Below are 21978 nucleotides of genomic sequence, written 5' to 3'. Positions count from 1 at the left end.
CCATATTATTCTTATGTGGGAAAAGAGTCAATATAAGCAAAAATAAATACATTCTGCCTGACAGAAAAAAAAATGCGGGTCTGAAGGGGCTACGCCCCCACTCCTCCATTGATTTAACAGTACATTGCCAGTCACGCAGAGGCACATTTGTAAGGAAACAGCGCCCCCTAGCGTATGTGTGCAAAGGGAAAAGAAAATCCTTCTTAAGTGACGTTATTTTCTTTTCTTTTTATTATTATTTTACATAGGTAAGCCAGCAACATATGTACACAATTGTTCATTTGAAGAAATAATAAAAATAAAAAAGTGCATACACAATAACAATAAAAAGAGAAATAAATTAACACAGAAGAGTGATGTTTAAAATGACATGTTTTTTTCCTTGGTACATATGAAAGTATAAACATAAAAAAACGGCCTTATTAAATCTGACGGGTTCTTCTTAGGTTTGAAAAATAACTCTTGATGTGGGGGGTGGGGGGTCTATTGCAGATTGCAGGGCTGTACCTAATAAGTTGGCAAGACAAAAAAAATGCTAAAAACTGGATTGTACAAATGTATCAACATAGATGAGTACAACTCACCAACGTGCTGTGCTTTCATTCAGCAATATAGTGTCCTTAAAGTTGCATTATTTCAAAACAAAACAAACAACAAAAAAATAGAAAAATGTACAAATTGAAAAAATCCAGTTGATGGAAACAAAATGACATTCTAATCACTTTTACAGCTCCTTATTCTCTCACTAATAAGGCTTCTTAAAACATTCAGTATATTTGATACTTTTCCAAGGCTTTCTGTATATAATATAAAATATGTATGCACTGCAATTTTAAATAAAAAACAAACAAACATTTCTCAATATATGTATATATTACCAGCAGGTCTTTTGTCATTTGATGTGTGAAATGTGACCATACTTCCATCCTTTTTAATCACAGTTGACTGTCATACTATAGTACAAAACTAGAAATGTATTACTTTTCATTATTGCATTTTGCTGCGGAAACTACTAATAAACTATTCATCGCTTACATAAACACACAATGCTCTTTTGGGAGGCGGTAAACAATTTTTTTATTTTTTTTTTATTTTTTTTTAAACAAACATCATAGCCGTAGTGTTGCATCCTGCTGGTGTACAACAGAAAATCTTTTTTGTGTGTGTATCGGAGCACCCAGAGAGCACAAAGTACAGAGTGGTGATATAGAATGACGATGATTGCATGATATTAGGAGACATGCTCGAGCACTACAGACTTGCATAGTTCATGATGAGCATGCTTGAGCGTTTACTGTACATGCATCCCTTCTGTACAGTACGTCCTTACAAATCGCAGCTACTCCAACGCGACATGATGCTACTTGAAGATGACAGGAAGACACATTTATTGCAGTTTTGAAAGCGCAATGCGTGCGTGCAAGAAAAAGATGGAGGCTCATGTAAATGTAGATATATGGACTAACATCACAGTGCAGTGGTTAACGGAAGCAAATGGTGGCCTGTTACAATTGCTACTACTAGTACAAATATAACGTCTTTTGATTTTCTAAAATTATTATTTAAACAATAATTGTATGTATTGGGCTAGCCTATATTATTATACCCTTGATATGTTCCGTTCAGTGTATAGAGCATTACAAATTTTCTCAGACAATCCACTTTAACCCAATGATGTATTCATGGCTAGCTCACGTCACAGGATGTGGTATACGCTGGGGTATAATTTGGCTAAAGCGAGGTACACACGTACCGATAATTGGTATATGGAATGATTTGCTGCTGCTCCACTGTGAATTTCAAACCTAGAACCAACTTTATTGACGCACAACTGCCAGCAGCGATGCCGCAGTTTGCATTTGAGATCAGTCCGGTTTGTGTATACTACGACGGAGCGATTAATTGCATTTGGAATATAATTGCAATTTGATAAAACACAATTTTCTAATGGCAAAGGCTGCCAATTCACTGGCCATTACTGTTATGAGAGCTGAAATGTGAAGGGATCAGAGAGGGAGACGGTTCACAGAACTGTAATGCCGGCCTACGCCAGCTTTGAGTGAGGTTTCAGTCTCAAGAGGCATTGAGACGAGATTTAACATGCTGGATCTTTCGCCTGGCAAAACAAAAAAACTATTGTGTATTTTGTGATTTTTCGACTGCCGTCATATGTTGGCGCACGTGTGTAATAGTGGGGCTGGTGTGTGAGCCACCACAGCTGTACTAGAGGATGTACGTGCCTGTCGGGCAAAAAGAGAGAGAGAGAGAAAAAAAAAAGTATTGCCTCACTGCCTTGAGTCACTAGTTAGCCTAGACACAAGGCTAATTAGGCCCTAGAGCCTTCTAATTTCTTCTTTGTATTTTTCAGCATTCTAGATGCCCTGCGGCATCATACTGCCTCCCATAGATCAGTGTTGGTACTACAACAAATTCATGATTGTCACCAAAAACTTAGTCACACAAAATTATAATGTATTAAAAAAAAAAAAAAAAAGTTAAGACCACAGTTGCCGTTATTTTCATCACCTCGTGTGGGGTCTCACGTTTGAAAAATTGGTATGTGTGTACCCTGCTTCATACGCGCTTCTACGTGTTGTAAAATAAATATTTCATTATATAAAATAAAGAAAAAGTTCTGTTACACTAGTGGAAAAGTAAAGAGGACATTTTCGTTTTTTTGTTTTGTTTTTTTTCCCCCCCACCATGACGTCTTAGAATAGCAAATATGTGACGACAATACTCCAGAAGCATTTTCAGGCAGATGAAAAAGTAAAAAGTACATAACAAGTGAGGTACCGCAGGTGACAAAAAATGCTGCCGATTGGGTTCGACTGAGTCCTGCTTGTAATTCAATCAGTCAGATTGGAGCAGTATCCCATTAGCAGCACCACATGGCGAGGGGCGTGAAGTCACATGACATGAGAGTACCCATTGAGTCTAAGGCATGAAATAACAAGATGCCGAGAAGACGCGCAAAAAGGTTACATTGTTAAAGTTTCTAGTGTTGTCTCTACATGAGTTACTGGAGGAGAGGAAACTAGTCAACTACTCAAAGTGCAGAACAATACAACATTCCTACTCAATGATGCATACAGGAGTAGACTAGTACCAGTTTGCGTTATTAGTGTTGAAAAGGCGCTTAAGATCATTTACCTTTCAGAAAGACATAAAAACAGCTCATACTATATAATATACTTTCTATACAGACGCATCTATAGCTATATATATATATATATATATATATATATATATATATAATTCTGATTTTTTGTTGTTTTTGTTTTAAAGGGTGTCATTCCAAAACTCATCTTTTTTTGAAGGGGGAAAAAAATATTCATATAAAAAACATTTCTATCAATAAATATATAAAATTTCAACCAAAAAAAGTTGTAAAATACGGTATCTGGAAAAAACATAAACAAATTGGACTATTTTATGGTGGATTTTCATATGTTGGTCATATTAACATTTTTTTTTCCAAAGCACTATTCCGTATGGTAGGTGTGAAATGCTTTTTGTGAGTGTTTGTATGTGGTCTCCACAGTAGACAAGGCCATTGATATGTCATTGAGGAGAAAGCCAATTTGGGGCCATTCGTGTACACTCCATGCTTAAAGTGAAACAATCCAAATTTTTCTATTATTAGAATTAGTATTATTATTATTATTATTATTATTATTATTATTATTATTATTATTGTTATTATTTTGTTGCCATGTGGCACAATTTGGATAGGCGGCATCAACCAGAATCTTCCAAATGTGAACAAAAATCTGACATGTGAATTCACAAATACAGAACGTTCATTGATTTCATTGAAGGCATTAAATTGGAATTGGACGCACGGACCTGCAGTGTCTATCCAGTCTTGGATATTTGAAATTCTCAAAAGAGTCAAAAGTTATGTTTTTGTGAGTGAAATCTGAATACTTATCGCTATGAGTAGAAGGTAGGCACAAAGAATGTACAGTAGCTGCATTAAGAGAGAGGAATACGTACGTTACGTGACGTTAGCTGTGTCACTGAGGTCGCTGCGTGGCACGTGCGGGCGATTGCGTGCCCAGCGACAGTTTCCGGGAAGACGTCTTCTTTTCGACGGGCTTCTTCCCGTTAGCGGGAGACTTGAGACTCACATCCGCGGCGGAAGACTTGGACTTGCCGACGTGCAGCAGGGAGCGGCCGAGGGAGCCTGTGGGTTTGAGGGGCTCGGATTTCGGAGCGTCTGCAGGGGGCGGGGAAGCGGCGGCGTCTGCCGCTGTTGCGTGTTCAACGCCGGCCTCCTTGACCTGTCCGTTCGGCTTGCACGTCCTCTCCGAGGCCCTTTTGAAGAGCAGCGTGCTCTTCCCCAAGTCGGCCGAGCGGCGGCTTTCCCGTTGTCGCAGGGCGCTCTTGAAGAAGGACAAGCCTTTCTCCTCTGGCTTGCTGCCGCGCTGCAGGTCTCTAGTGGAGACGCTGGGCGAGCGCAGGCTGGTGACGGAGGAGCTGCTGCTGGAGCTGCGCACGGACCTCCGCTCCAGCCGGCCGCTGTCCGCCGCCTTGGGAGCGGAAGAGCGCGTGGCGACGCTTCCTCTCTGAGCGCTGACTACAGAATCCCGACTGTAGCTCCTCTCCACCTGGCGCTTGCGACCGTTCTCTGGGTTTTTCTCGTGGACGCCGGTGTTCTTCTTGGTGGTCGGAGAGGGCGACGCTGACGATTGAGGCGTGGAGCGCATGCACAGCCGATGTTGCGGCATGGAGCCGGAGGGCGGGAGCGACTCCTTGGTTTTGGAGGGGGTCCTGCTGGGAGTGGATATGTTTTTCTTCTCACTCTTATCTTTAGTGGCAGTCGCCTTTTTCCCTTTCACAGGTGTGCTGGCGGGCGTCTCTGAAGGCGAAGGCTTGTGGGTTGAGCACAGGCGCTTCTTGGAGCTTTTTCCTGGCTCCTCTGCTTTGGTGGTTTTGGTGGCGCCAGCGCTTTCCACCTTGGACACAACACCGCCAGTGCTGCTCTTATGCTTCTGATCTTTAGAGGGGGCGTTTTGAATGTTTTGGTCTACTGCTGTAATCTGGTTGTTGTTTTCCGTTATCTTCTCCACCGGTGTGGGAGCGCGGCAGTACATCAGGTCCAGAAATCTTTTGTTGTTTTCCTGCTCGCTGTAGTTGCTCTCCATGGCAGACAGTGGCGTCCTGCCGCCAAAGTAGCGCTCGTGCCGACTGTAGCTCCCGAAGCAGGAGGTGGACACGCGGTCGTCGCAGGCCTCGCCGATTTTCTCAAGGGGCGGCGAACAACGTGAGTCCAGAGAGAAGCGTGAGGGCGAGTTGGAGCGCATTTGCAACTTGGCTGAGAGTGACCACGAGGGTTTGACGGCGTTGTCGCTGAAGGCTAACGGGCTAGCAATAGACGACCGGGAATTCACGCTCTGACGCTGGATGCTCCTCACGAAGGGCCGGACGGAGAACCCACCTTCAAACCAAAGAAAAGTTTCATGAACAACACCCAGTGTGACTTACTGTCAATAAACAAGGCATCAAATCTTGTTTTGATGGGGACACGTGAAATAGATTTTTAAGGACTTGCTTACAAATAGTTGGGTCGCTGGAGTGCTTCCCCACCCATTGAGAAGAAAATTCAACAGTCAGGAAAATCTTTTACAAATTTGCCTGTGAATGAGCAAGCCATTATGCACCTCTACCCTACTGTTATGCGGCTAGTTTAAATTATAACCACACCTACATCAAGTTTCTCCACTTATTAGAAACAAGGCTGTTTGAAGATCCAAAACCAATTTCAAGTGATGCTCAGGCAACTCTTTATCTCATCTATAAGGACATAATACGGGTCTTCATCATGATTCACGTCATAGGTTGCATATTTTGGTTTCTAAACGGCATATTTCGCCGAAAGGTGCGTGATTTTCACGCACGTTGATGTTTACCAACATGGCACCTTTCAGATGAGATTAACCCACGTTAGTTGAAAGTAAACCGGTAAATCGCAGCCATACTCTCCCCCCCTTCCATGTGTCATGAAGATTAACACTTCCTGCATCACCTACAAAATAAAAGTGTCCACATATTCCATCTTGCAGGACAGCTTTATTGTGACAACAACCATGCAATGGCATGCAGGCAACTCAAATGACATTTTCATCTGTCAAAGAGCGCAGTCAGTGCACAACGGTTTGTTTCTTCCTAATCAAATTTTGAACACGTTCAAAATTAGTCTGTGGCAAGAAAAACGGTTTGAGAGCATAAAGATGGTTTGAGCAAGTGTGGCAAGTGGCTTGCAACGTTATGCAACATTCAAGGAAGCCTGCCGATAAAGCCACAATTGTTACGTGCGCATCCTTGGCTAAGTGAGACACGGGGTTAATTTTTCTGAATGACTGAACTCCATCCTGGCAACGGGGAACTTTAACCCTTGATGTACTTGCAACAATTTTATAGAGAAATTGTACTATTTAAAGTTGTGGTGGAGATGTGAAATATATTCTTCCTGGGGGCCATAACAAAAAGCTTTAGGTGCATGTTAGATATCACAATAATATGACATTATTCAACACTCATATCGTATATAACATGTTCTTAAAAATGCATATTTTGTCGCATTTAATACTTAACATACAGCTACGTACTTTAAATAAATGAGCAAATAATAAATACGTACAGCACAGCACTGAATTGACTGTGTCTGCATGTTCTGGCTCATTTAACTGTGAAATACTACACAGGCAGTAAGCGTGTTGCCAAACACTGGTAATAGTAAATTACATAAGGTTGTGTGTGCTGGCCACATGCTCCTGGGAAGGACATTATATGCCGAGGCAGCAGTCTGCGGCGCAAGTCCCTCATTATGTGAGCCACAAAGAGTGGGCCAGGATCACATCTGTTTCAGTTTCACACGACAGGCAAGCTTTGCAGAACAGATGACCACCACAGGGTGTTTCCTTCTTTTGCCTTTATGAAAAAAATAAAATAAAATAATAATAATAATTTTAGAAAATTCAATACAAAGGTGAGGAGAAAGTCTCGAAACGGTTGAGCTTACTTTTCGTTTCATTTGATTTTAACAGCAATATTGTTATTGGAGAGACCACATTCATAAACTACGATGTGTTACAAAGAAAACTAAAGCGTATCATGATACCCACTGAAGTCCAAACCAATGACGGCTTGGATACTGACTTTAAAAGAACTTCACAAAATTAAAAACATTGTCAATCTAAAAAGCTCAAAAATATCTCAAGTTAAAAAATGTACAAAACTCAACTATGTAGGTATTAGTTATAACAATTTAAAGCAGCTGCTGTGTGTCTTAAAAACATGTCTGTGACATGCTTTCGGCAAAATACCCCAAGGATCAAGAATTACAGGACACTTTTTCACACACTATTTCTTGTTTTGCAGAAATTAGTCAATTTACAATCAAATGAATATGTACTGTTGTTTTTTTTTTCTTTTTCTTTTTTTAAAGCTAATGCTGTTAATGAAAGTTAATTTGTACATCCATCAAAACTGGTGGGAAGCCCTCTAGACACGCAACTACTTGTATACAAGCCATTAAAATGTCTGTCATAAAATATCCCCTTTAAGTGAAGCAATCTTGTATGCATGGCTCCCATGTCACAAGAGCAAATAAAGGGAAACTAAGCTTGGCCTCACCGTCGTCTTCACTACGTTCTCCAGTGAACTCCACCGACTCCGCCAGCGAAGCCAGTGAGGTGCGTCTCGACGAGGCGCAGGATGCTAGACTAGCAGCTCTGCTCCCGGGCAGCCTGTTGATCCAGTGGTCGCACAAAGAAGAACTGGTCGAGCCTGTGAGATGGATCATTAAACGTCACTTTGAGAAGCACCAGAAAATGAATTAAGTTACTTTCTTTTCTGGTTGGTTTGTTGTCATGCAATGTCAACTGAGGGACCTTAAACAAACAGTTGTGTGCCTTTCCAAATCATGTCCAATCATTTGAAATTATCTTAGGTGAAATCAAATTAAGGTGTACAATCATCTCAAGTACAAGCACTCCATTTCAAATTCATTCATTTAGAGTTTAAGTTTTTTATGTTGTCAATTATGGGGTGATGTGAGTAGAACTTTGGGGTGGGAGGACCACAACAATGCACTCTATTTTGGAATATGGCAGTTGCATAAAAAATTTTGGAAAAAGTGAATCACTATGAATTCTTTCCAAATGTATTTTCAGTCAAATAATCTGACCCAGACTGACCTGCAACAGAGCTGTTGGCTGACCAAGAGGGAATGGCGGTCCTACGTTGGTAGAAGAGTATGTAAGCGGACTGCTGACACACGTCGTCATCGGCCACCGGTGCGACCTCGCTGTCATCAAAGCAGTACCACTGACCGTCAACGGAGTTCTTGCAGTAGGCTATGAGTGCACACAGGAAATGTTGCTTTAAAAAAAAAAAAAAAAAATGCTGCCCATCCTTGATGACTCATTGGCTATGATGTCTGCGTTACCCGTGTAGTGGCCTCCGTGCATGCTCCCGTGATGATTACACACGGCGTACAGGTCATACAGGAAGTCATCTGGGTTCCTTCCCAGACCGTAAGGTCTTCTCCACGGTGACCAGTGCGAGGGTAGGCTCCAACTGCTCTGGCTTCTCTTCACCACGTGAGGTGCCATGTCCATGCCCGTGAGAGGGAATCTCACCATGTTCTGCATCTTCACCCTGCGGTCACCCTCCTATGGGCAAACGAAGAGAGGGATATGCATGCACTGGAAGATCAAAGAGTAAAAGAGGGCACCGTTGCGAGCTCTTATTTTATAGTCGCACCATTGAGAAATTAGGGCGCAAACACACCCAAACTGGTTGCACACTAGAGCCCAAATTAACATCTTAAAGAAAGAACACTTTGCCTCTTATCTGGTGAATTGTTGGCTTTCTGTTGAATTAGGGCTGGCCAATAAATCAAATTAATTTTTATTAATTTGTCATATTAAGAATTGACAATTTAAAAATTAGCTAAATCATTAAATCAAGGTGCGTAAACACACCTTTTTCTTCTGGATTGCTAAAAGCGATAGTTGTTAAGTTATATTATATCCAAATGTTATTGTGAGCTGTAATTATGCACAGGTGGCAGAATGGTGGATGGGTGATTTACAAGACGTGTTTACAATAGTTACGACTTAATTGTTGCATTTAATATGGAAGTTATGCACAAGCATATAAGAATAAGAATAACTTCTTTTTTTTTTAACAAGCTATGAATTTTATGTTTACGTTCAAACAGATTTAAAATCAGTATACATTATTGTTTGAGCATTTTGCACATGATTTTTTTTTAATAAAAAACCTTTGAATAGATGTTTGTTGTGTTTATTCAATTGAAATTTATTAAAATTGTCATCGTCTAGAATGACTATAAATAAATATTTTTATTTATTTATTTATTTTTTGGGCCGTATGGCCCAGCCCTACACTAAATTAAACACTTGCACATACCGGGAGGGTAGAATTGAGAGAAAGCATGAATTCACCCAAATGGAAAACAGCACAACGCAACGCAGAAGCAACCACAATAAAATATGCACAACAAAAATAAGGTCAAGAATCTCGGGATTTAGCGGCTAGACTGCCTTTTTCAATGGCCAAAGCTATCATTTGTTGCATGATGAGTATGAGTGAACAAACATGTTTAATGTGTGTGAATTAGATTTAAAAAGTTAAGAGGCTGTGCTATTCATAAAGCGTAAACATGATCATGAAGTTCCTGACGAGAGGCCACACAATTCTTTAAGTCACAAGGTTAAAAGAGAGGGGAATTTGCAGTTTATAGTCCAAATTCCAGGGTACCTGTCTGAACCTCTTGAGGTGAAGTATGAGCACATCCGGCAACGTCCACAGGCTGAGCTTGATGCGCCCCTGTTGCAGCTGTTTGCAATGGGGGCAGCGCCAGGCGTCATCCGGAGCCAGCTGAAACACACGAGAACCAGAGCATCAGCCCTCAAGGACAAGCTGGTTTAAAAAAGCAAAAACAAGGCACTGGCTTTCTTCTCTTGTTCTACCCCGCAACCCCACTACATTCTTTTTGAGCAGCGGCGAGTGGAACCACAATGTTTTTGTTGGGCCTCGCTTCACGTGTCTAGGTTAGTCCTACCGTACCATTAGGAGTCAAATACATAGCAAACCCACACAGAGCATAAGACTGTTATTAGTGTCAGAATGAGCACTGAGATAGACATGGAGAAAATCTCCCCTCTGACATGCTCTGAGCAAAATGGAGACACAGACGGAGATAGACAGTATTTATTTATTTTAGGGATGCACATTTGGGAACTTTTCCTTGATCAACCATTGGGTCAATTATTAGCCATTTTCAGCAGTAAAAAGTTAGTATTTTACCCAGAATTCGAAAACTTCATTATTTTTCATGTACAATTAATACTTTTAAAAACACATTTCTCCACTTGCTGTCGACTGAAGATGAGGTCTCCTGTGCTGAGGAAACAGATGAGGACCAATTACAGCTCATTTATTTTCTGGGTTTGGTCAGCAAACTAAACCATGATTGGTCATTGCCGGTTTCCTAAGAATGGGTTACTTCATCTTCCATCGACAGCAAGTGTCAAAATTAGTTTTTAAAGGTATTAATTGTTCACGAAAAATAATGAAGTTATCACATTATAGACAAAATATCTTCTTAGTGTTGAAAATGGCTTAATGTGTCAAGTGTTTACAGACATGAAACGGGTCAGAGGTGAAAAAGATGATACGCATTTGGACCAAAATTTTGCCTGTTAATACTGTATTCGCCAGGCACTCGTCAAACAGGTTGGGGGCATGCGGTGGATGAAGGGATGGCGAATTTAAATGTTCAAAATTTTACGGCACCAAGAAAAACTTTTTGCGACAATGCAAACATCTTTGCTACATTTATTGTACTAGGGATGGATGTTGAAAAAACAGCATGTGCTGCGTTCAAGTAGGGATAGGTATCTTTCGTATTTGAACCGGTTCGGTTCCAACTGTCAGTATCAGGGTATCGATACCGGTCCTGAACAGTACCACTTTTCTGATACTTCTGTTCTGTTGTTTGTGGTAATAAAGGTTAATTTATTCAACAATATTTTTTATCAAAGAACAATCACTTTAACAGTTACTTCTCATTAAATAAAATCTGACAATTGATAAAACATCATACGTACATTTAAAACACAGTTAAAAAAAAAACATAACATAACATAACATAACAAAGTATAAATACCCAAAACAAATTATTACTAATTAAAAAGTGAAAAACAAAGTTCTTTACAATGACAACATAAAAAACAAAGTTAAGCAGTAGACAGAAGATAAAGAATTGTATTGGTGTTATTTTGATTCCTTGTGCAGTCTTTTAAACACATTTTCAAGAATGTGCCTCCTGCACAGAGCACAACGAATTCGAACCCAACTTGGAGTAAAATCTTGTAAAAAATGACAGTTGGAACTGCACAATTGGGACTCGGGAGCAAACTCATTCTATAATATATTGTAACGATGCCACACACATTACATGATTCGAATCGGTGGTTGAAGACAAACATCTACTATGTCCACGCCGGGGAGAGGCGGGCAATGCGGTGGTGCTCCCAGCATATGGCAGCCGATGGCGGCGACATCCTGCTGCTCAGCCTCAGCACCAAGAAGTCCACGCAACAGGTGTGGCACCATGCTCAACCACAGCATGCTAGGAACCGCGAAGCTTCACTCTCATTTGGCTTGTCGGAAGTCAAATCTCGCTTGCTTCCACCCAAACCCGGAAATGTAACATGAATGAAATCCAGCGCGAGTAGGTGACAACAGTACGCTGGTTGAGCTCAAGTGCGCCATAGAAAATTACCAACACATCTACTCCTGCACAGTCACAACTTAAGACGTGCTTTGGAACATGTCACTGTCTGATTTAACGTGCCGTCTTCAGTACCCATCCCACCCGGAGTTCACTGTTACACTTACTCTCCGGTCTATTTTCTCACCGAATCTGTACGATTCACGTAGGTGAGCTACTTTGGTTTCAAAACGGCATATTTTGCCAAAAGGTGAGGGATTTCCATGCCTCATTTACTCTATTTGTTCAAATTAAAGCAGCTATGTGGAAGATTTAAAATTTCAAATCGCTACTGCCACCTGTGGCCGAAAACAAACTGCACGCTCGTACACGCTACGCGCACTCGTACGTGCACGACCTCGTTACTGAAGACTGGGCTCTTCATATCCAGTTAAACTATGTTTTCAGAGGTAAGAAGTTTTCTAATGTTATATAAAGCTGGCCACTTCACGGAATGAGACTCTCGATCCCCACTAAACAATTGATGTCCACAGGACATGCAGATCATATTGCTTTAGTCGGTCGAAGTCCAGTTCTGTGCTGTACTCCACAACGATTTGCAAATTACGTCAATCAATTGGACCTCATTCCGACGTCAATATGCAGTTACATATTGTAGTCACCACGCTCGACGGATATCAACCTGATTCAAGTCATTATTAGTTTGTCGCTCCCAGCCTAGTGTCATTGTGCATTAGCTGAGAGGTGGGCCATCATTTATGGAAATTGACGATTGTGAAAAACATATAGACCCATTCACTACTTAGTGTGATATGGCCGTGAATGTTATCGCCATTCAGTAGTACCGTTCACATTCCGCTAGCATAATGTAGCTACAATAGGCTGTTTTCACGGAGGAAAATAAGGCGACATTTAGCCTGATTGAAACACCGCGGAATGGAACGTCTGTTCTTCATAGTCATTCTTTTCTATTTCATTCAATCTTGCCACTCCTTTCACGCTAAATTTTGCCGTTCACCTCCTTTCACCCCAATAGTTACGACCGTGAAGTGATCGATCTTGAGGTTACTGCTATTTGAAAACAACATATTTTTTTCTAAATGTCACTCGCTTCTTACCTTTTGGAGTAGAAAGAAAGCCATCTGTGAATCACTTTTCTAATCCAAGTCCGATCTCAACTCTCTCCACCGCTGAAATGTCAAACCAATGTTCACTCTTGTTCTTGCCCGGCGTCGGTCACTATCAAGTTTAGATTTTTTTTTCGTGGCACTTGACATTGTTTTCATGTTTTGTTTTGTTTTTTTGTTTTTTTAAGCAGGCTTCCGCGGAGTAACAGCGGGTGTCTGGGACAGCGAAAATCTGTACTTAAGTTCCGTCTTCACGACTACAGGAAACAACGGAAGAGAACACGCATGACGTCACGTCCCGCAGACAGAGGGCAGGAAATTTGAAGGACTCGGACCGGACGCTTCCTAAATAATATTGGCCAGAGGCTTGAGTACACATTGTGAACAGCTAAGATGTTGATCTACCAATTAGAATATGTTTTAGTCATAAATGGTCAAATAAAAAGGCTATTGTTAAGATATTTTTTGGGGGAAATCCTCCATATAGTAGCTTTAAAGACATACAAGCATAAAAACAATGTGGTGGCAAAGCTTGCAACACAAGATAAATGTAAGAAACCAACTTCAGACTGTTGTTAAAAATATGCACATGAAAGTCTCCAAAGTACACCCACCAAACCTTCCGTTAATTTGCCATTGGTCATCAATGTTGCACAGAATTTTAAAATGTACAAAAGGACATTATTTCATTAGTGTATAATGTTCCCACATGAAACCTGGCCATCTTCCTGTTTACTTTTAGTTGGGCCTGAATTGACTGCAACACAAATTAATCACGAGGTTTCATTGATCATATTGTGCTTCATCCAAGTGTGAACAAGCCTTATTATACCTATCCTGAGGGTTTACCTGCTCCTCTTTAGTGTAGAGCTGGAAACACTGAGCCAGTGTGCAGGCCTGCGGTTGATGGTGCTGTTCTCTGTGCAGATACACACTCTCGGAGTCAGGGATGTACTCCTCCTCCGTGTGTCCGAACAGACTGCGGTTAAAATAAAGTCAATTTACTTGTGGTGTTCTGGGTTCAGACTATTAAGTTTAAACATGACGAAACCTGGCAGAGGCCAATTCATTTTTGCTGTATTGCAAGGCAGCTTTCCGCCGATGATAAATGGCCTTTCATTATGCCAGTGAATTACTTATTAAAATGTCTACAAAATAAAAGACATAATCAACCTTTTGACCGCAATTTTAAAGTGTACTCGTATCAAAGTGGCTCAGAGAAATATGCTTTTCTTGTGTTCAACTAACTTCTAGCATGTGGATGACAAAGTAGACCCCACTTACTAGTCTTTGGTCTCTTTGTCCCACTCCACCACAATCTTCACATGGGGAGGTCCACCCTGCCCACAGGATTTGTATGCTCTGAAACACCCACACACAAAACAACATCAATTCGTAGATAGTTAGTGAAAAGTTGTGTGTTGAACAAACCAAAGTACAATTTCTCACACAAGCATGCATTCAAACTTCAAAGTTCATCATATTTATCATGACAGCTCCTCTAAGGACAAAAAATCAACTGTGTTTTTCACTGATGCATCTTTGTGCTTGAGTGATGTTCTGGCTTGCTTCATGTAGGCCAGAAAAAAAAAAGAAGCATGTTAAACTGGCATTTTAAGACAAGCTAGGACCTGTCACTGAACTGTGCTGTGAGCTGATAAACAACGTGCTTCTTGCGGGTGTGATTGATGATAAGAGTGTTTTTCTTGATGTGAAATTTGAGATGCCAAAAAGTAGAACTGACCTGTCCACTGTGGGGTGACACAGCGGTCTCTCGTCTTGAGGGAGGAGGTAGGTGATCCCAACTACACCAACCACACGGAGACTGAAAGGCCCCACCTGTGGGTGGAGTTTATGTTTTTGTTTGTTTTTTACACAAAAACTCTGACAATTAACTCGATCTATTTAAAAAAAAAAAAAAAGTTTAATTTCCTACCTGAATGTAGACCCCGGGTCGCAAAAGATGCCGCATTTTCTCCAGAATCTCCTTCTGCAGTGTGTCCCAGGTGGCCGTGCGCTCCATGTACAGTACAAAAGGTAAGCCAAACCTTAAACAACAAAATCAACAAATTATCCATTAGTGTGGCAATTCTTCATTCTTTGGGTATTTTAGTACTGGGTCAAGTGTTATTTTGATAACACAAAACAAAGTGCACAGCTTAAGCCATGGAAGCATAACAGCACAGTTGGGTAGGTAAGTGTACCTTTTTGCTTGGTGGCCGATGCAGGCTCTGTTGCACACCAGCAGGATCATTTTCTCGGGTGCCAGATTCTTATTTGGGGATGTCACGGGAGTCAAGGCACCCTGCATGAAAGACGGTGTGCGGCCGTTTTCCACGCTGTACTTCAAGTTGTTGTGATTCAGGTTGGCCAGAAGACTTCCTGTACAAAGTAATTATACTCAACCGAAATATAAACTCCTGTTTTTGCTCCCATTTTTTTATGAGATGAACTCAATGATCTAAAACTTCTTCCACATACTCAATCTCACCATTTCTCTCAAATATTGTTCACAAACTAGTCTAAATCGGTGATAGTGAGCACTTCTCCTTTGCCGAGATAATCCATCCCACCTTACAAGTATGCCATACCATGATGCTGACTAGACACCATGAAGACCACTCTGAAAGGTGCAGTTTTGTTTTATTGGGGGGCTGGGGGCTGGTGGTCTGCGGTTTTCTGAGTCCCCAGAACCCCACTGAGTCCCCTCCTTGGACTCAGAAAGGGTCCCCCCAGCCCCTCTGAATCCCCAGTCCGTATTGACTGGTTTTCTGAGTCCACAGACCCCCCCCCCCAATAAAAAAATAAATAAATAAATAAAATGCACCTTTCGGAGTGGCCTTTTATTGTGGGCAGTCTAAGGCACACCTGTGCACTAATCATGGTGCCTAATCAGCATCTTGATATGTCACACCTGTGTGGTGGGATTAATTTTCTCGACAAAGGAGAAGTGCTCACTATCACAGATATAGACTGATTTGTGAACATTATTTGAGAGTTTTTGGAAGTGAAAACAAAAGTGTTGCGTTTATATTTTTGTTGAGTGTTGTTAGCTTTGGCTGAATTTAAGCTGCAAGTTTGTATAAATTTTTTATCCATGTTTGGTTGAGGCTTGATCCAATTCCATGCCTTTTTTTTTCTATTTATGCTGCATACATATTGCAATTATGTCACTTGAACCATGCAATGTGAATCCATCCTTTCACCCAAGTGAAATCTGTGTGAAATCTACAAGAAAAAACATGTTACCCCTTTTTGTCCGTAGGTTCTCCTGTTTAAATGTCTCCGGTGTCTCGAAGGCAAAGATGGAGTCGCTCTCTTGGATGATGTTCAGGTCATCATCGTCGTCGCAAAAAGAACGATGGAAGCCATCATAGTACATTTCAGTCAGGATGAACTAAAACAAACAAGTAAGTTAAGTATGTGTTTGAGTTGAAGGAGAGTGGATTTGGCTGTCAAGGTGCAGAAGTAACACCTGGTCCATTGGCATGTTGGTCTCACGTGACACGGCATCTCGCAGGCGGTACACGGTGGTGTTGAGGGGCACAGCCACCCCGATCCTCAAACAGTGAGAGTACTTCCCCTGGTAGACCACGGTGACGTATAGCGGCCTGGCAAACAAACACACATTTATTCACTTTAAAGAGGTTATTTTACTGCGCCGTAAGTTGAATTTGTACGCAAGGCTAAATGTACCACAGTGTATCATTAACCTTACACAGTTGTTAAGTTGTATTTTGAGTAAACCTATGTTTTGAATCATTCAGTCATTCCCTACAGCCTAATCACTATATAGCAATTAGTGGACCACTGGACCATATACAGTCAGGCTGGGCGATTATGGAAAAAATAATAATCATGATTATTTTGATTGAGATTGAATTCATGATTAATAAAACGGAAAAAAAAAGTCCTTGTTTTTATCCTTGAATTTTGAGTAAAGAAAATTTTCTAGAATCCTTACAAACTCAGATTTTAATCTGACTTAAAAGCAAAGTGAGAAATTAAATTAGTAAGAAAGTAAAATGAGAATATACACCAAAATAGCAATTGGAAAAAAAAAAAATACTGGGTGCTCCTGTGCGTTTTGGCCTCTTAGGGCAGTCTGTTGTCATGCATCAATGGATGCTTACAATGAGAACAGAAGAAAGTTCTGATTGATTCTCTTCTCAACTCAACTCAACTCAACTCAACTCAACTCAACTCAACTCAACTCAAGCTTATTTATATAGTGCTTTCAAACAGCCTGAGCTGTCACAAATTGCTTTACAGAAACACACAAAAAAATAAAAAAATAACATAACATAAAACATTAACACCAATACAATCACAACAAATCAACATTCTTCCATTCCTACATACGATTTGATGTTTGAAGCGGTTTTATATGAAAGAGGACAGAATCAGTCTCCTTTCATCATTTGATCAGAGACGTGAGCTCAGCATGCATGACGTCACACACGTTTGCAGCTAAGTTTGCTTATAAGCTAAATTCTATTAAAATAACTCGTTAGTCATAGATTGGAAAGAATTTGTACCTTTGAGTAGTGTTATCTTACCTGTGGTATTTCCACAGCATATGTGTGAATATTTGTTATTTGAAGGAAAATTACTCCTTACTGCTAATTTCCCATTAAGCATTTAAAATAGGATCCTCCATTCACTTTAGCATTAGCGCTAGGCTGTTTTAAAGCGAAGCATGTTTTGCATTTAAATACACAGTGGATGTTATCCTCCTTGTCGTGTATTTAGTTTTACAGTTAGCTCCAACTGATGTGTCATTAAGTAGCTTTTAGGACGCTTAGGAACGACAGAATCACACTGAATCGCTCTAGGCTTGCTACAAGCAACATAGTGCATTCAGGGTACTTTCACAATGTAGGAAACTTGTAAATGCACCATACCATTCAGCGTGTTCAACCATTTTCTTCGATTATTATGTTCTAAAGATCGAGAGAAGCCTAAATCGAAATCACAATAAAAATTTGATTAATTGTCCAGTAGTGTAGTGTTAGCACAATACCAGAATTCTGACTTTAATATTATACCTGTTTTAAGTACTTTCAATACCCATACTGAAGTCATACCATGGCAAAACCCTAAAACCTAAGACAAAGCATGACTGTGATATCTTAAATGGCAAAATATGGAACTTCAAATTCTTTAATTTTTATGAAGTCACGGTCAAAATAATACTGGCAGTGGAATATATTAAATACAACTGTATGTATAGATATTTCCTCTTTGTAAAATAAAACAAAAATTTGATAAAGCAGTTCAGATTTAAAAAAAAAAAAAAAAAGAAAGAAAAAGATTCTCGCTGCTTGTGAAATGAATAACGTTTAAAAAATTGAAAAATTGCTACACAGAAGAAAGATGTTTGTGAGATGCAGACATGTAAAAACCAGCACACATCTCTCTTTTTACCTCTGCTTTATTGTTTGGTCAGTTCATAATAGCCTTATTAGAAACGTAAAAACTAAGCTCAGTAGAGCACAGGGTTGTATTGAGCCATTTATTTCAAGTCTACTTGCATATAAAGGCAAACAAGTACACTGTATAGAAAAGCAGTTCATGAACCTGTGCGAGTTTCCATGTCTGTGTCACTCGCCTTTGTTTTTTCTGTATTGACACAATGCCGTGGTTGTTAATATTTGTCAACTGTGGGTTGTTAATATTTGTCAACTGTGAAGTCCTTTGAGATTTTTTTGTGATTAATGGGTATATAAATAAACTTGACTTGAATGCATCATGTGAACCATTGCTTACCTAGCAAGCATTGTCGCTCGCTACTTTTTGTTACACTGTGAGATACATAGAGCGCACTTTAAAGGGGATAACCTATGCTCGCTAGTCGCTACACATTCAAACGCCGCTACACAATGGAAAACCCAATCGAAAGGGCACCACAAGTCTGGACCATTGTAAACCAAGGACTCCCTGTTGTAAAACAGCAAAATGTTGACATCTCAATTTGTCCACTTACCGCGTGTGTGGTAGTGGGATGGGTAAGGAGATGCACAGGAAGGGGTCAAAGGTATTGCTCTGTTTTTGGCAATGGGGGCAGGTGAGGGAAGACCTTAAAAAAAGAATAACTATAAGTCAACTCATACTGTAGACACATGGAAAGGAATGTAGCAGACTTTTACCTGTACTGAGCCTGGAAGAGCTCCTGTACAAACGAGCCGGCCGAGAGGGGCGGGGAGGGTCCTTCTGTGGTTCGGTCATCTTCGTCGATAGGTGGCTGAACAAGCACAAACGTGTTTTGAGACGGCAGAACTGAATGTCATAAATAATGCAGGTTCAGCAAGCTTTTACAGTACCCTCGCAGTCATTCTCTTATGTCACATTCAAATTCCCGTTCTGGCTTTTGCACATCACATATTTACACAAATCCACACAGTATATCACCATGTCAAAACCTCACCCTCATGGTTGGCCTGCCGATGGATTTGACAGTGTTGAGGTCCTCGTGCACTCGGTCCAGCAGCCACAGCAGAAACTCTTGGGCGTCGTGCTGAGCGTTCCCTTTAAACTGTGTGGCGTTCTTCGACACCACATTCTGCAACAGAAATTCAGGGTGCGTTTAGATTAGCATAGCTCAGCATACCCAAAAGATAAGCGGCAATGTCTTTTACGTGCAGTACTATGCATCTTCAATTAATCATTACTGAAGTAGCTTTCCACCCCCCTATACGTTATTTAAGTGTATGGTGGTAGTGGTACAGCACTTGTATTCTTTGAGGTGATACTTGGTGGAAAAAGTTTAGGTGAGAAGCTCGCTCATCCGGGATGGACTCCGAGCTGCTGCTCCTCCGCGTTGAGAGGAGCTTTGGGCATCTGGCTCGGATGCCTCCTGGACGCCTCCCTGGAGAGGTGTTCTGGGCATGTCCCATGGGTGGGAGGCCCCGGGGACGACCCAGGGCACGCTGGCTATGAATGAGACTGTGAGACTAAGTCACCTGGCTGGCCTGGGAACGCCTTGGGATCCCGCCTGAGAAGCTGATTTAAGTGGCTGGAGAGAGCGAAGTCTGGGCTTCGCTGCTAAAGTTCCTGCCCCTGCGACCCGACCCCGGATAAGCGGTAGAAAATGAATAGATGGACATTTACTGACAGGAATTCTCTATAATAAAATTAAAACCTAATTTAATGATATCACGAAAAAAAAATGTGCATCAGAATGACCTTGCATAAAAAAAAATATATATATCACCAGATATTCATTCAATTTAAAATTAAATTTCAGTCAGAAGTACATAAAATTTAACATTTTAAAAATTTATTGTAGGGATCCTTTCGGATGGTTTCACATATTTCTCATAGGGATTTCTTGCTAGTTAATAGAAGCGATGTAACAATAGTGGCAGTATCATGATATTGCGATATTAAAATTGCCACAATATCGTCGCAGACGCTGCTCGACGGCCACGAGTGCAAGTGAAGCGTTTCTAAATGGGACTGGAGTATTGAAACATTATTTCTGTGTGTATGGTACACATCAACAGACACTACTGTTGAAAGGAGACTGAATCACTCCTCATTCATCTATTTTTGCTTCAAATTTCAAAGCATATGTAGGAATGGAAAAAAAAAAAAAGATTTGTTGGTTTGTTATGATTGTATTGTTATATGTTATATGTTGTGCTCTGTAAGAGCTTTGTGCCAGCTGTGTTTTAAAGTGCTATATGAAACAAGATAACTTAATATTTCCCCCCATCATACTGTGTTTGATAGCTGGCCCATGCTTTTTTAGAAACACACACACACACACACAAAAAAGTTCCCACAGATGCAATGTTCCATTTATGTCACAACTAAAAGGGAAGCAGAGCTGCATTAAGTTTTGTTGACTGCACAGATAAGCATTAGCTTCGAAAAGGGTCACCTTTAAAGTTTATTCACATGCTTAAAGAGTTTTGAACTTCTGTTGTGGTAAGAAAAGAGTCGGTATAAAAGTAAAACTGATGGTCTTTTCGTGCTCCTGCTATGTGTCAGTCTTACCTTAAAGTCTCGGCTGTGCTGGGGGGTGTACTCAAAAGTCCATAATGCCCGAACAAGCCCAGACAGTTGTTCTGTCACTTCCCCCTTGGCCATGGGACCTTTCTTTTGCAGATGAACATCATTTGTCTTTGGTTTGTCATCTTCGTTCGCCTCGTTTTGCCTGTAGTGCTCCAGGACGAGATACTCCGCGAACAGCTCCGTGTTGCTGAGGCATTGTAGAATAGCATTCATGAAGCAGGTATTGCCGTGGTTCTTCAGCCCGGCCACGCCAGGAATCCTCTCGCCGGAGAACAACAGCCCGAGGTCCCCGTCGTCCAAGGGTGCTTCCTTAAGTCCGGACTGAAACGCGGAGAATCCTCCGTCATCCTTGTCGTCATCGGTTTGCACTTCCGAACCAAAGTGAGACAATGCTGTGAGAGTCCTCAGGACTTTGCTCATAAAACTACCCACGGAGCGAACCGAGCCTCGCCTGAACAGCTTCTTGCCGAAGCTCGTCTTCTTGTCCTTGCCGGTGGCCTTACACGACATGACTGTACTCTCCACTAGCCAGAGTCAAGGGAGACCTTCAGCGGCGTGCTGTCCGCCAACGCTCCATTGCTCAAACAACCCCGAGCAGAGTAAACTAACCCTTCGCCAGGCATAACATTACCGCTGCAGTATCTCGCCCCATTTGTTAAATGACATACCGAGAACTGTAAGACCACTTTAGATATATTAAAACCACCGCCGCGCTCGCTTGTTCCTTCCTGGGTGGCGGCTGCAAGCTCCGTCCAGAGTTGCCTCACATTGCGGTCGACTGCCGCATAGCAACGAACCAACTCCGGCTTACCTTTCGGTGGAAGACTGGTAGTGTTAGCCGATGTGGCTAACGCTAGCTACACAAACAGGGGCCGAAAAAACGGCGCCGGTTGTGCTCAGCAGAAAAGTCCAGGTCCAACATGCAGCGATATTCCTCCATGGCGAGCGCATGGAGACATTCCATGTAGAGAGCGTGTCACATGTGCAATTATTTGAACATTGTTTGCATATTTGGAGGCACGTTCGTTATCGGGTGCCAAGCAGCAGAAGGCTTTCTGT

At 41.2% G+C, this 21978-nt stretch overlaps 1 protein-coding gene across 1 annotated transcript; it reads right to left on the bottom strand.

The window, feature by feature from the left end:
- Positions 1-208: 208 nt before the first annotated feature.
- usp31 (ubiquitin specific peptidase 31) lies at positions 209-21978 on the bottom strand. Its single transcript, XM_077496825.1, has 16 exons — positions 20902-21978; positions 19328-19462; positions 19050-19144; positions 18887-18979; positions 16376-16511; positions 16150-16297; positions 15105-15282; positions 14837-14948; positions 14645-14739; positions 14185-14262; positions 13750-13879; positions 9796-9915; positions 8456-8681; positions 8205-8363; positions 7642-7794; positions 209-5443 (listed from the first exon to the last, which is right to left on the bottom strand). The coding sequence occupies exons 1-16, from the start codon at positions 21427-21429 to the stop codon at positions 4020-4022; spliced, it is 3810 nt and encodes a 1269-aa protein (XP_077352951.1). The 5' UTR covers positions 21430-21978; the 3' UTR covers positions 209-4019.

Source organism: Festucalex cinctus, chromosome 1, assembly GCF_051991245.1.
Source record: "Festucalex cinctus isolate MCC-2025b chromosome 1, RoL_Fcin_1.0, whole genome shotgun sequence".
NCBI lineage: Eukaryota > Metazoa > Chordata > Actinopteri > Syngnathiformes > Syngnathidae > Festucalex > Festucalex cinctus.
Note: the sequence above shows the minus strand (reverse complement) of the source record. Positions and strands in the feature narration are given on the sequence as shown.